The 16,010-nt window shown below is 36.8% G+C and overlaps 2 protein-coding genes across 3 annotated transcripts; one reads left to right on the top strand and one right to left on the bottom strand.

Annotated features, from left to right (window-relative positions):
• Window positions 1-1,235: 1,235 nt before the first annotated feature.
• Window positions 1,236-11,557, top strand: LOC101745541 (coiled-coil domain-containing protein 93). 2 transcript variants are annotated; one of them, XM_062671208.1, is made up of 11 exons: window positions 1,236-1,772; window positions 2,458-2,666; window positions 2,754-3,021; window positions 3,905-4,066; window positions 4,448-4,495; window positions 4,614-4,915; window positions 6,229-6,348; window positions 6,985-7,214; window positions 8,659-8,779; window positions 9,064-9,326; window positions 10,010-11,557. In XM_062671208.1, the coding sequence occupies exons 1-10, from the start codon at window positions 1,689-1,691 to the stop codon at window positions 9,308-9,310; spliced, it is 1,791 nt and encodes a 596-aa protein (XP_062527192.1). In that variant the 5' UTR covers window positions 1,236-1,688; the 3' UTR covers window positions 9,311-9,326; window positions 10,010-11,557. The 2 variants fall into 2 exon arrangements, with proteins under 2 accessions (XP_062527192.1, XP_004931619.3); XM_004931562.5 differs by having other exon boundaries at window positions 9,064-11,557.
• Window positions 11,544-14,786, bottom strand: LOC101745002 (uncharacterized). Its single transcript, XM_004931386.5, has 2 exons — window positions 14,503-14,786; window positions 11,544-12,372 (listed from the first exon to the last, which is right to left on the bottom strand). The coding sequence occupies exons 1-2, from the start codon at window positions 14,608-14,610 to the stop codon at window positions 12,070-12,072; spliced, it is 411 nt and encodes a 136-aa protein (XP_004931443.1). The 5' UTR covers window positions 14,611-14,786; the 3' UTR covers window positions 11,544-12,069.
• Window positions 14,787-16,010: the final 1,224 nt, after the last annotated feature.

The following is a 16,010-nucleotide window of genomic DNA, read 5'->3' as shown; positions in this document are numbered from 1 at the left end:
GAATATTAACTGTGTCAGTGGTCAATCCATTTTAAAATTGCAGGTTTGCGATACTTACTTGTATATGGTTTATCTTCTAATGCCGGCCACACACACCAGTAGGGCCGTCAAACATTCATTCGCAAACTTAGCGGCTGTGCAAATGGGTTCGGTACTCAATTTGCAAACCCGTTTGCGCTTCCTCCTACACTTGTTTACGAATTTCTCACGAATTTCTCCTCCTTTTTAATTTGTCAATAGAACATTGAAGAGAAAAAGAGTTTTGAATTCTTTTCCAGACATCATTGACAGCCATGCTGTTTTTATGGGATTTCTTGCCTTCGCAATCCTGGGCGCAACTGGTCACACGAATGTGTGGGAGACTACGCGAAGGACCGTGGTTCGCACCCTTTGATGTCTGTTAAAAAACCGACACAGCTTGGAAAACCACGAATGCAGCGAAAACTTTGCTTAATCATTTGCAAATGTCGTCCTACACTTGCGGGTTTGCGTATTCGTGCGAATGTGAGTGACCGGTATAACATAAAAAGATGAAAAGCAATAAATTAAAATATTAGAAACTGATGTGTCTGTACATAAAGGCAAAGAAATAAAAAATAGAAAAGGGCTACAATAGAAGAATAATCTATATATATATAAGCTTTGGTATAAAATAAACTTAAAACAAACAAAAGGAATCCGTCCGACGCGGCGACGGAGGACACATCAAAGGAAAAACAAAATTGTTGTTTTTATTTAATTCCGAGCATTTTCACATCTATCTTTTTATTAGCTTTTATATTAATCGAGGTTATCAAATAATAATATTTGCTTTAGAGTAACTTTGTCAGTCTGTTCCGTTTTTTTTTTACCAAACCATTGAACCGCATTTGACAAAACTTGATACTTATGAAAATAGTTTGAGACTTTCACTTATTATACACGAGGCTTTAAGTTACGTTTCTTTTTTGTTAATTTAGTGGTCTTCAAACGTAGACGTGTATTAAAGGTGCTTTATTAGTTAGAAAAATGAAACAATTTTTTGGGCGGAATGTCATAGTTTGAAAAAAGTCCATTGAATAATCATACTTTTTTTTCCTGCCTAAGATAATGGTTTTGAGAGACCATATCAGCATCACCGAGCGAGTAGGTGAGCTCCACGTGGCTCAAACCTGACGTTATTGCTAACACGAACCTTAGCAAGAACCGTGCTTCGCAGAATCTACCACCGGATCGGAAACGCGACCCACTGAGAAGATCCGGCGAAAAACTAAGTGGGCTGTGTCTGTGGGTTAATTAAGTTAACTTACTCGCTGAGCCCTTCGTCGCAAGCGATGGGTTCGACGAGAATGATGACCGGTGATTGGGATACCAAAAAGCACCATTAGTGGATCGGGATGATTCGAAATGACGTGTAATACATTATATTTAGTAATTCATACATACTTTTCGTTGAACTGACATGGCTTCGAGCTTTTGTTACAAAAAATGCGATAGTGTGAGTGTTGTCCTTGCCTGTTCAATTGACAAATAAAAAAATTTAAAGAACAGAAAATTGACAGATGGCAGATGTAAACAAAACAACAGGAAACAAGTACCGTATCTGGTTAATCATAGTTTAGAGGGTTTTTAAAGTTTCAAAATATAAATACTACATAGTACTTACCCAATTTAACACAACAAACAAATAAATCAACACGGAAGATAGGATGTCGACCAAATCAAAAAATATCTTTAGTAGGAGTAAACCGTTGATGAATATTTACAGTGGTTATGACGATGAAGGCAAAGCGGTAAGTTATTTGAATCGGAAATTAATTTTAAACTTGAATAAATACACAAAAAATTTATTGTACCGTGTTATTTAACTGATTTGGGAATATTTTTTCAAATGTGGTTAGGCAAACCTTAGAAAACTATGTTCTTTCTTTGATATTAAATGGGTTATGGGTCTCTGATATTAAATAGAGCTCATAGATAACATAAGAAAAGTCGTTGTCGCCTACTTACTTTTCTTAATACATAACAACAGATCTCAATTCTGCCAGAAAAATTTCTATACTGCTATTCAAACTGGAACATATAGATTTAATGTAAAGATAAGCAATAATGTGGTACTCAAACCACCCATACAGACTCACACCTGTTACTATTTCATTTACTATCTACAAAAATCTATCTACAAAGCTAGAAAATAAATAAAAGTGATCATATTACCAACAAAACATTTGCACAGCATTTAGATTTGATTTATACTATATTTTATATAGTAGACTAAAATAGCAGTTTTCATTTGTAGAATGGTTGCACCTAGTTGTCTGGTCTTGCAGATTAATATAATTAAATTGTTTCTTTTTCTTTCTTTAATTGATACAAAAATAGAAATTTCCTGACTTGGGTAGGATAATTTAAAAGAATAAATTTATCTTGTTAAAAAACGAAATTAGCAGTTGTCTCAAATATAAATCTTTTTTTTAGGTGGAAGTTAGAGAAGATGCAGAGCAATTAGTGAAGTGGCATGAGATATCTGATGCTCTGGTTGCAGCTGGATATTATCGTGCTCAGCTTCAGGGCCTTTCAGAATTTGATAAAATAGTTGGAGGGCTCACATGGTGTATCGAACTATGTGATATTGATGTTGATATAAGTTTATTATTTGAAGAAAACCTTACAATTGGAAAGAAAATGTAATATTTATTTTTGCACAACAAACCTTAAAGCAAATAAATAATATTTATTTTTGCAATGTTAAATGATGTACAATGTGTTTACAGAGCCTTAACAGAGAAAATTGTAAAAATATTACCATCAATGCAATGTCCATACACAATAGAACCTCATCAAATACAAGGTCTAGATTTCATAAATATATTCCCTCTTGTCCAATGGCTAATTAAATACTCCAGTGAATTCAGGGAGGCTAAGGAGGATGAACTCAGAAGATTTGCTGTGTTACAATATGAAAAAAATTACATATTTGAATCGGACAGAGCTATGTTCTTAAAAAAAGAAAATTTGTTGAAAACTATTGTTGCAGTGCAGGTTTGTTAACGATTTTAAATTTATCATACAGTGCATAATGCCTTGATAGCTTACATAACGGACGTAGGTGACGACACAATCTGCCAAAGCTGCCATTGCCTGAAGCATATATCAGATCCCCTGAATCCACTCTCGGTGCTTTAAGCTCTTCAATCACTAGCCACATCCTGGACGAGTGAACTAACCTATAGACACAAGCCACTGAGTTTCTTGCTGGATCTTCTCAGTGGGTCATGATTCTGGTCCGGTAGTAGATTCTACAAAGCACTGCTCTTGTTAGGACTAGTGTCAGCAAATTCTCTGAGGTTAAGCCCGTGAGCTCAACTACTCGTCCGTGCATAAATTGGAATATTCCCTTAGGCTACCAGCGAATAGGTAGGGAAAAAAGAGAAAAAAGATGATAAAAATTACCGCAATGGACTGTTTAGATAACTGCCATTTTCTGTAGTCTATAAAGGACTCCACTAGCAGTTTACTACTTTACCTTTTCTGCTGTTAATTTGATGTTAACTGAAATTAATTATGAGCACATATCATATTAGGTCTATTTGAGTTCCAAATCCTTTGCAAGTGGCGATGGTGGATCTGTGTATCGTAAAATAGAAGAAATCCAATCATAAAAATTTAATCATACTCATGATATTTATAAGATAAGCCTGCATTCATAAGTAGTAAACAGCATTTGAACCCTCAGTGTATTGAACAATATGACTTGCTTAGTGGAAGATCTTACCTATGTTGTGCCCTATGAATCTAGATTAAAACATACAACTTTTTGCCCTCAAGCTACATATGGACATCTTGATACACAATCTGAATTCATTTTAAATAATGTTTGATTGTTGTTGATTTATAATTAGATTTTTTTATTACAAATGCTCAGAACATGTACAAACCATGTCGTGTGCGTAAAAGGAAAGGTGGTTTACCGGGGAGTGAGCTGGAACAAGTCAATGCGACACTCTCTGAATATGATCAGAGAATGCTGATGCATGTAACAACAAATAAGGATGATTCTAACAATGATGAGGGTCTTGATTTCTTGGTAAGCATTAAATGATTACAATAATAAAATTTTACAATAAATGCAAATTCAACACATTGTTGAAGTGTGTACTGTGTGTCAATAAATATTACTTTTAGCAAATACGTAATAAAAACCACAAAGAAACGGCCAATTAATGATAACATAACTTTTAAACTAATATTAGTACATACTATTAATTTTAAAGATATTTCATACAAATGCAGCCATGAAATATTGAAAACATGAAATATTTTGAAATTTATACAGCAAGTATTAAGAATAATATCAGTATCTAACATGACTTTACACCTTGAGACATGAGGTCGAAATCTCAATTATATTGTTTAGCTCTAATTATATTGGATGTGTTGTTTATACATAAACATTTCTTGGTTCCAGTATGATTATGAAAAAACACTTGCTGATCCTTCTCAGATTACTACTGAAGTAAGTTTACTCTTGAGATTTTTGTGTTTGAAATTATTCATATGAATTTGTGATAATCCAAATTATTCATCTATGTACTCCAAAATTTAAAAGTTTTCATTAATATGTACGCTTTCAGACAGATGTATTCAAAAAGGATGAACATACTATAATTGATGATCCAAACATGAAAGTCCATTATGCGGTATTGCATTCTGAACTTACCGGGGAAATGTCAAAGGAATTAGAGGAAAGTGAAAAGTTTAAATATAGTGAAGATATCGAGAAACTTACTAAAGCTATAGATGTTATGCAGAGAGAAGTGGATGTTCTTAAACAACAACACGAAGCAAGAATGGAAAATGCTAAAAAACAGTACAGCAACAAAATTGGAAAATTGCAGAAGATTACATTAAAATTGATGAACACTAATAATTATAGGTTTGTTAATAGTAAGCATGGGCTTACAAATACTTATGTTTTGTCATGTATGAGCGGTCTTACATTACCCGATCTTTTCCGGTTGCTAGTGCTTATAGCCATTAAAGCATTAATGTCTGGCAACTGTTTTGTTTCTTCTTCTTCTTTGTCTTGCTTTGCTATTACCCTCTGCTGGGGTGTAGGGCGCGAATCAAATCCTTCCATTTACATCGGTCTTGGGCAGTCTGTTTTAACTATTTCCACGGCATGCTCAAGACGCCTATCTCCTGCTCCACCGAGCGACGCCAAGTTGTTCTGGGACGGCCCTTCTTCCTTTTGCCAGACACTTTCCAGATCAGTACTCTCTTGGATTGGTGAGTATCGGGCTTTCTTAATATGTGACCAATTCAATGCCAGTTTCGCGTAAGGATCTCCTTCTCTATTGATGTCTGCTTGGTGATCCTCCATAGCTCTTTGTTAGTGATCGTCTCAGGCCAAAAGATTTTCAATATTTGACGCAGGGATTTATTCATAAACACCTGAACTTTTTTTATTAAGTCCTTGCGAACAAACCGAGTTTTGCTCCCGTACAGCAACACAGACTATACATTTGAGTTGAAGATCCTCACCTTTGCTCGTCTCGTTAAGGTTTACGAACCCCACCTTGGCCTAAGTTGACTAAACGCGGCTCTAGCTTTATTTATCCGACCCGCAATGTCCGCCTGGGTGCCTCCCCCATCGTCCACAATGCTGCCCAGGTAACAGAAGCTTCCCACTTGCTAGACCTCCTCCTCCCCCTTCCTCCCCTCTGGGTTTTGTTTGAATGTAGTAATTGCTTGTGGCTCAGCGAGCCCAGGTGAGCTGACTCAAGGGCTCATTCAGTCCAGATAGCATTTAGTAACGTAACTAGTGTATCAGATTCTAAATTCAAATCCAGATCAGGTTTGGATTCAAATCTTGGCCCTAGTCAATATTTTTGTTATAAGTTGCTTCAGTATTCGAACCACAAAAAAATTATTATCTTTGAGCTGTCTGACGTGGAAAGTCTAACATAATAATATGTTATATATGTGATATATGTATGCTTTAGGAGGCCTTGTGGAATGAGGCTGGATTCTAAATTGTATTTTAATAATTATATATACTTTTTCGAATGTTTAAAGGACTCTTGTTAGAAGTAGAAGATGATTATTTTAAACCCGTGCGAGCGTATGGTTAAAACAATATACTAAATTTTATAATCTTAACACCAACAGTTCACGTTTATTTATTCATTTATAGAAATCACTATTTATGTGTGCTTAAAACGGTTTAATAAGTTTTTATAATTGTAGTGATAAAGATGTGAAAGAGTTCTACAAATCACTAAAAGACCTGGGAAAAGAACAGAATGAGCTTGTGAAAGTAGTTCAGCACAGAGACAGGGTTTACAAGAAATTAGAAGAAGAACTAAGGTACGTTTTTAAATTAAGTCAATTGCATCAAAATAATTAGAATTGTCGGAAATTAAGAATCAATAAATTTAGTTAATTACGAGATTAAATCCTAAAAGCTATTTTTATTTTATCTCAATTTCTTATCAAATTTAATTTGAGAAAAATTACTTCTTACTCGACAAGCCCAAAATACTGCATACTGCATACTGCAAATACTGCATAGTTTTAAACTAGCTTAAGTCGTAATTGTATTGGAATGTTAGCTATCTTCAGTCCTATCATTATTGTTCATGCCAAATAAAAACAAAAACATTTTTACAGTGCATCGTATGTGTATAAATGCGATTTACTATATATTATGGACATATTTGATTAAATAAATAGTCTATTTAACTGGTGATTAAGCTAATAAAAAATGGCATTGTCTCACTGAACTTCTGGAACACAGACGCATATTAACGAATATGGAAATTTTATAGGAAAATAATAATATTAAATTGCGGTAGGCAGCGGCTTGGCTCGGCCCCTCGCATTGCTGAAGTCCATGGGCGACAGTAACCACTCACCATCAGGTGGGCCGTGTGCTCGTCAGCCTACAAGGGCAATAAAAAAAATTAAAAAAAGTAAAACTTTCTTTGATGCACGAAATTACAGAACTGCAAAGAGTCCAGAAACCGCAGTGGAGGAGACGCCGCTAACGCCTGAAGAATTAAAAGAAGTACGCGAGAGAGAAGAGAAGCTGAAGTCGTTTATCACGACCACGAGGCTGGAGGTCGCCAAGTTGAACCGCGAGGTGGTCCGGTACACGCGCGCCCTCGACGACGTGCCCGGCGCCGCCGAGCTGCTGCAGTACGAGAAGAGATTTGTCGAGCTCTATAACCAAGGTGACGTCTGCTATAGCTCCCACTACTGCCGCGTTTTCACTTCATTAAAATCATAACTAAAGCTACTTTCACGTTGCAATCGCGGTTTTTTTTTAAATTATATAGAAAAATATTATTTTTCTTCAGTAAATATTAGTATTTACATATAGTGATATATGCAAGGAATTGTGCGTCTCGCCTACGTCCGTACTATGTAACACCGCGGGCCGTATTTTTACTGCGAAGCATTTATTTAATGCGACAAACGGTCAGGCAGTCGCTGTTAGAAAAAAACACTGAGACTCCCGTCTCATTTTTTTTTATTGCTTAGATGGGTGGACGAGCTCACAGCCCATCTGGTGTTAAGCGGTTACTGGAGCCCACAGACATCTACAACGCTAATGCGCCACTCACCTTGAGATATGAGTTCTAAGGTCTCAGTATAGTTACAACGGCTGCCCCATCCTTCAAACCAAAACGCATTACTGCTTCACGGCAGAAATAGGCGTGGTAGTGGTACCTACCCATGCGGACTCACAATAGGTCTTACCACCAGGAAGTATTTATTAGCGACGCTTCGAATATTTTACAGTTTTCGTGGTATTCAAATGTCGTCCGTGAACACGAAAACTGTTCAGTATTTGAAAAGCCGATAATGCAATAACAATAAATAAATAAAAATGGTGCGCGTGCAACTTTCTGCACGAGATAGAAGTGGTATTTCTTTTGCGGTGTGTAGTATTATGTTTTTTTTTCATTTTTATCCTTAAATCAAATTTCTTTTGTAATAGGGAATGCTGTGTTTAAGAGAAACGACTTAGCTCGCTTTGTCCTTTCCCTCTCTACACGGTGGAATAGTTAGCGAGATGCTCTGTCTATTTTATCACTCTCACTCGTCCTAAATTGTATCTTTTCTCTCTAGCCGTAACGAATCTCGCGAGTTAAATTTTATTATCAACGCGCGCAAAGAAGTTTCACTTAAAACGATTAAACCTTAAAAGTAGTTTTAATTACGATGCGTTTAGGTTCCGCTGTTTTACGAACGGACGGGAAACCCCTTGTTACCATCATCCCAGCTCCTTCAGCTGAGTGAACGTTTTGTTCTTTCAAATCTTTCTATCTCATAGCTGTAGTTTGAAGGGTCCCAGATAAATTAGGTTTCGAACGTGTACGTGCTTGACTTTATTGCTTAAAACTTTTGTTCGCGCTGCTACGAATTCTATGTGCTTAGTGTGAGTTTTTTAACGTTCTCGATAGCGTAAAAGTTAACCCAATTTTGTATGCTGTTAGAACAGCGCCCCTAGCGGCGAACGTGGGCAAACGATCCCATTCCATAGAAATATGACCTAACTTTTACGCTATCGAGAACGTTAAAAAACTCGCACTAAGCACACTGGGTTCGCGGACGTTACAATAGCAATAATGAGTAGCGGGTAATGTAATTGAAACATGACTTTATTTGCAGTTGCCTCGAAGCACAAGGAAACAAAACAGTACTACATATTCTACAACACCCTGTACGAAGTTAAACTGTACACCACGAAGGAGTTGAGTTTGCACAATTCGATTCTGGACAATTACGAAGAGTAAGTGACGCGATGTTTGTAAATTTGAGTACCGTATCGAGGGTCATTCGGCCCCATAGTAGGATTCTCTGTGTTATGGGTACCAGAGACTGACATCCATACTTACGTTTAAATGTATACATATAATAAACACCCAAACAAAGAGCAAACAAATCTGTTCATCACACGAATCTTAGTCCGATGTGGGAATCGAACCCACGACCCTCGGCGCAACAGTCGGGGGCGCTAACTCTTGCACCAACCAATTAGTCAATGAAAATGATTTACTTGTTTGTCCATTGCAGAGCAATGTCGTCGGCAAGGAAGCGGGAAGAGTTCATGTCTCAATTCGAAAATATAGTCGAGTGGGTCAATCAAACTGTGAAAAAAGTCGAGGATAAATATAGAGCCGAGAAGGAACGCAAGGCGGATCTGTACAACGAGTACTCGAGGTTAATGAATGTGCAGAGGCAGTACGGCGCCGCCCTCAAGAAGTTGGCTGAAGAAAGACAGAAGATAACCAGACGCACGCAACCGAGGGAAGAAGTATAGTCGATGGGTGTAATACGTATGTCCCGCTGCTTCGATCATTTTCCATTTGCTCAAACTTTCCTTCTTTTTTTTTCTACCTAAGCTTGCCTTGAGCCTTGAGAGGCTACTTCAGCGTAACCTTAACTAGTAGGTGAGCTTACGGGGATCAAGAGCAGTGCTTCGCAGAATCTACCACCGGATCGGAAACGCGATCCACTGAGAAGATCTGGCGAGAAACTCAACGGGCTGTGTCTGTGGGGTAATTTACACGCCGAGCCCCGAGAACGATGATCGGTGCTTGAGGTACCTAAAAACACCGTTAGTGGATCGGGAGGATCCGAAATGACGTATTTTGGGCGACGTCGACCGCTTTCCATTCTGTCCGCAGGATCAGGAATGCAAACTTTCCGACTTCGGTCGCAACCTCATGGGCTATAAAGACTCGCTCACCGTTCAAGCATCGATACGTATCTAGCGATGCACCGGTGTTCGAATCCCGCAGGCGGATACAAATTTTTCAAATGAAATACGTACTTATCAAATGTTCACGATTGACTTCCACAGTGAAGGAATAACATTGTGTAATAAATAAAATGAAAAAACCCGCAATGTTATAATTTGCGTAATTACTGTTGGTAGGACGTCCTGTGAGTCCGCACGGGTAGGTACTACCGCCGCGCCTATTTCTGCCGTGAAGCAGTAATGCGTTTCGGTTTGCAGGGTGGGGCAGCCGTTGTACTGTAAAGACGGAGACCTTAGAACTATATCTCAAGGTGGCGGCATTTACGTTGTAGATGTCTATGGGCTCCGATAACCACTTCACATCAGGTGGGCCGTCCACCCATCTAAGCAATAAATAAATAAAAAAACATAATATTTATTAAAATCAAAAGTTAATTAATTAAAAACGTTAATTTAAAATGATTCATTCAATACGTGCAATAATCGGAACTCTGAAGACACCAACGTAAATTAATTCCTCCTTGAGCGCGCGTGAGCTTTTCTTTAAGTAAATATCGACTGACTCGGTGGTGCATTTGTTACGGCTCTTGACTCCCGGATCGTGGCTTCGATTACTTCCATCGGGTAAACGTTCGTGTGATGAACAAGTTTGCTTGTTCCTTGTCTGGGTGTTTAAAATCTATCTATATATGTACATATTTAAACATTTACAAGTATGTACATCGACCTCTGGTTCCCATGGAACAGAAAATGTTAGTTTGGGGCCAGGTGACCATGTGTGAAATAATAATAATATAGTCTAAAAATAATCTATAAAACTGTGCACATGTAATTACTGGTAGACCGCAATCTTTCTGCTCGTAAGGAATGTCAACTTAAGATCACAGATTAGTTTTTACATCACCCTCGTTTATGAAGTCAACTCATAAATTTTAACCTCATCATAATATTTGTTTAAACGGTTTCTATTAAGCTGACTTATAACTAGGTTACTTCTTATCCCGATTATTACCCTGGTTATTTCGAGAAGCTACCGTGTGTTCTGACTTCGAAGAGTGACTTCGTCGTTATACGGTTCAATTGATGTTTGTATCTCATATCACTTCTTATGATATGACGGCATCCATATTGTGGTATCTATAAACTCTAGTAGCCATGTTTATTTAATTTTTAACCATTATAATAATTTTGTAATTAACTAGTCAGATCCGGCAACTATATGTTGTTTCATTGGCTAAATATAAGTAACATATCAGTTTGTGGATTACACACGTGCGCCATCTGTTATTCATTAACTGAAACTTGATTTTCTTAGAGACGCAAAAAAGACACTCATTTTTTATTTTTTTATTTAAATAGATCGTTCTAATACTGTTTTCTTAGTACTCTATATTAGCAAAGCAGAATCTGTTAAGGGTACAAGTAATAATAATTGTGCTTAAGCTCGCTCGGTTCCCAGTTGTAAGATTACACCCTTATGAAAATATGTGAATATGTTTTTTTTTTTTTCTTTTGTCTAGGCAATGAATACTGTAGATGTAAATTAGTGTAGTTTCTTGCTTAGTTAACATAAGTATGTAATTGTATGTCATCTATTGTAATATATGTTAAGAAATGCTCCTAGTCTAATGAAGATGAATAAGTACATATGTATGTAATCTTAACTTTGTATTAATCATTCCGTACGTTTTCTATAGTTATATGTATTACATAAAGTTTAGTATAAAAATGTCTAATTCTCATGTTGTAAAACTACATAATAATGTATCGGGTAATGATAGTGAATAATATATTTTTTAATTCAAATAGATTTTATTTATTACTTAATTTACAAACCTGTCATTGAAAATCAGACAAGAAAATTAATACTGAGAAATTTTAAACATTTCCATAATTTCAGTTGAGTCAAATTAATTTTAATTAATCGTCTGCAATCGCCGCGGGGGGCGTTTTAAAATCAACAATCATGAGTATTTAATATACACCTTCAATTTATAAATGCGTACATCGACGCTTGAAAGGCAAACGTGATTAAGCGACAATGCGTGAACTTTACAGTAGACTAATTTAAAGTTGAAATACCTGAAAAAAATTCTATTTTAACGAATCTAAGTAGCTGTAGGATTGAAATGATTTTAATAGACCTAGAAATATATTTTTTTGCGCATCGAATATGGTTATGGCCTATCATTTATGTACAAAGCAGTTATTGTCGCTTAGTCACGTTTGCCTTTCAAGCGTCGATATCAAAACATCGATATTTCGACTCTGGCGTCGATGACGTCACCCACGGTGATGTGCGTCGAATAGTTCGGTCGTCATAGCGTGACTACGTTTCCGTGCGTGTGACTCTTGTGCGTTGAGCCGTGCGAGTGCGTGGAACTGTGCGAGTGCGAGTGCGAGTGATGTCCGTGTGAGTGACTAGACTTCTTGTACATCGTGAATGAGACGAGTTCGCGGTTCGCGTTGGTCATCGCCATCGCGTGGGACACAACGTCGTAACCGAATAGAGCGTGAATACGATTCACCACGACTAAAGTGAAGCCCCTTTGTGTCACTCGAACGACTCTCTCCAGATCCGACGAGGAAGCTATCACCGTGGTGAAGGACGAGTTCAGGTCCTGAAATGTAATAATAACGATTCAATAATAAATTTTTTTTATTGCCCTTGTAGGCAGACGAGCATACGGCCCACCTGATGGTGAGTGGTTACCGTCGCCCACGGACTTCAGCAATTCCAGGGGCAGAGCCAAGCCGCTGCCTACCGCTTAATACTCTCCACAAGCCTCGTTTGAAGAAGGACATGTCATAGCGCTCGGGAAACACCGTGGAGGGGAGCTCATTCCATAGCCGGATGGTACGTGGCAAAAAAGACCTCTGGAAACGCACCGTGGATGACCGCAGTGGCTCCAGGTAGTATGGATGAACTCTACTCCGGTGGCGGGCGGCGCGATGGTAAAAACGAGATGCCGGTATCATCTCGAACAATTCCTCAGAGCACTCCCCATGACATGACCTTAATTGTCCTGGCAGGCAGACTCGTGGGCTCGCTCGACGTCGCTCGTCGCTTTTTACTGGTGGTAGGACCTCTAGGGAGTCCGCGTGGGTAGGTACCACCACCCTGCCTATTTCTGCCGTGAAGCAGTAATGCGGTTCGGTTTGAAAGATTGGGAAGCCGTTGTAACTATATTTGAGACCTTAGAACTTATATCTCAAGATGGGTGGCGCATTTACGTCGTAGATGTCTATGGGCTCCAGTAACCACTTAACACCAGGTGGGCTGTGAGCTCGTCGACACATCTAAGCAATAAAAAATAAAAATAAAAACTAGCAATGCCAAACCGCTACCATTTTTTCTTTTTAATACATAATTATTGTAAGTCTCAGTACTAATCATTGAAACTCTAAATTAACTATAGACAAATGTTATGTTTTGTATGTATATAAAACTTTCATGTTTCCCAACAAATTTGCGTTTGCGTATTGCATCAGTTATTACACAATCAGCGGAATGCGCATATCTGCATGCTCCAATTCTCAATAAATGAAAATACATTTATGGATTGCGTATTGCATTTTTGCAGGTGTATGTGTAACACTTACTCGTTAGGTAGGTATATTATGTTCTTGGTACTACAAAAGACCTTTGACGAGAACCTGTAAGGCAATAGCTTCACTGAGTTGTTGGCATTGTCAGTATTTACCCGTGTTTATAGTCGCTTTTCACGAACTGAGCCATAAGACCGTTTGTCTTTATTGGAAATCAAGAAATCATGAGAAATAAACTAACTAATCGGAATCCATTATTTTAGTATTTAATTTGAATTTGTTGTAGTAATTTGTGCTTTATAAGTTTTTAAATTTGACAGTTTTTCACAGTAGCTAGATAGATTTCCAATATGATAATGTAGGTTAACGCTGTTGGCATCAACTGATAGCAAATTTTATTTGTCAGATTATTATCTGCCTGCCTGGGGTCACTAAAATTCAACCCATAAAACAGAGTTCATCCAGAAAATTTGGTCACTGGGAGGATTCTTTCTGTCAATTGAAAAGCATAAAGCATATTTCATGGAGAGTGCTCTGAAAAATTTTTAGAGTCACCTATCTCCTTTTTACCATCGGAGATGAGTTCATTCTTACTACATAGAACATTGGTGTTCATGTGCAATGTATTTCCAGAGATAATTTTTGCTACCGTCTGGATCTCCATTGTATTTTCCCTCAGTATTCCCCTAGTGCTATAGGTATCCTCCTTCAAACGAATTTAAGTGGAAAATGAGATTGATTGAGTGAAATGCAACCAGACGTTTGAGTTTAAATCCTAAATTATCACCGACTGAAGATAATAATAGAATAAAGATTAGTATTACCTAATAATCTTTACAGCATTTTGTTTACCTAGCCATAGATGTACCCTATTCTTTTCAATCTTCATTAGTATCTACCGGTCGTAGTTATTTGGACAACCATTTATAATATAACCTACTGGCTAATGGAATTTACTTGCGAAGACGGTTCATATTTTAAGTCAAAAGCTGCTAAGTATTATTGCTAAAACGTTTTCAACAGCTGCATTCGTTATTAATCGTATAAATATTAATAAAATAAATGTAATACTAATTCATAATTGTGATTATATTTACGATGTCGGAAAATTCATTTGATAAAATATATTATATACAAAAAAAAGGGTTATTGTAACATTAACTTGGTTATCAGGTTTATATTGTTATATTAATCGTTTTTACCATTACTAGCTTAGCCCGTTCTTCGCTGTTCAGTCCATACACAGTAGCGCCTTCATCCTTCGTGAGATTTGGCATCCTCAGACTTCCCATCACCATAATGTACGGCATCCTGATTTTATATATTAATTATTTTTGTGTTCGTACGAAAAATATCACCGGAAAATGTTACAGTACATAGTTTAGTACAATAAAACTATTGGTTATTAGTTTGGTCGAGATGAGAACACGCGGCCGGTCGGTCGTGACCGCGACAGGTTCTAAACTCGTGTAAGTGAATTACAAGTAAGGCGGCTTGCATAATGCATACGTGGACCTCAGTTCACAATGCCCATACATGTGTGTGTGTCAGCACCGCAATGATTTGTTAGTAGTGGTTTAAAACGTGACGCAGGTGGTCGTGAACGACCTTCATGGGTGCCTGCCCTCAGTTCAGCCAGTTTTACGCTTGCATGATTGTTTCTTGTCCGTATTCTGTATTCGATTGATACGTACTAATAATTTATAATCAAATACGGTTCATAGACTTTATCAAACTTCACAATTACATTGTATGGTTTTCTTAATTAAATATAAAATCTATTTAACTATTTAACTTTTCATGGAATTATCGATAATAATAATAATAATATTTTTCGAGATTCGAGACTTTGTATGTATCTATCTTCGATCAATAATAGTACTAGATTAAGGATCAGGAACAAAAATAAGACGCTCCAGTGGCCACGTTTGCAGCCACGAAAACATCTTCATTTCTTAGAAAAAAGTTTAATAATGTTAACGACTTCAGTTTATTATAAACCTTAAATCTTAAACACAAAGTTTAATTACCATTGCAAAATATATGTATTTAGGTCCTTTCGTCAGAAAAAGAATATTATGGAATAAATTTAAAATGTCACTTGAACATAAAAAGTCATCAGTACAAAAATATTTATTCTAAAATGATACTTAAAGCCTAATTTATAAGGTTAAAAATATTTGTTTAAAATTTCGTGCTTATTGTATTGTGGAACTAGATGTAGTTCTTGGTATTACATTTCAATGCTCAGAACACAGTAAGTATTGAAAGACATAGAGTTGCAGAATATACATATTTGTTTTAGGTTTGTTTTGTATGGTCGCAACTATTTTTGACAGATTCAAAAAAGTAGTAGATAATATTTTACATTGCCGCTATTACAACAAATAGGTAATAAAAAATAAAATTGAATAAAGTAAAAAAAATATGAAAGGAAACACGAAACATGTTTTCCACGTATTCTTTATACAGAAGTAATTAAAACAATAATGTAGGTTTAATTACCTTTAAACAGATTCAGTTTGTTATAAAGCTGTCTTTTAGAAGTCATTTTTATATGAGCGGTTTCTTTTTTACAAATATAATGTAATCTTATATCAATGAATTTTTCTATAATCAGTTTAATTTAGGCTTATTTTATGGCTGTGTTCGTTTCCCCCATTTTTCGGGCCGTTTTTGAAGCGCTAATCGCGAATCTAGTAGTATTATT

The sequence above is a fragment of the Bombyx mori genome, chromosome 11, assembly GCF_030269925.1.
Source record: "Bombyx mori chromosome 11, ASM3026992v2".
NCBI lineage: Eukaryota > Metazoa > Arthropoda > Insecta > Lepidoptera > Bombycidae > Bombyx > Bombyx mori.
This window is presented reverse-complemented; position numbering and strand designations above follow the sequence as displayed.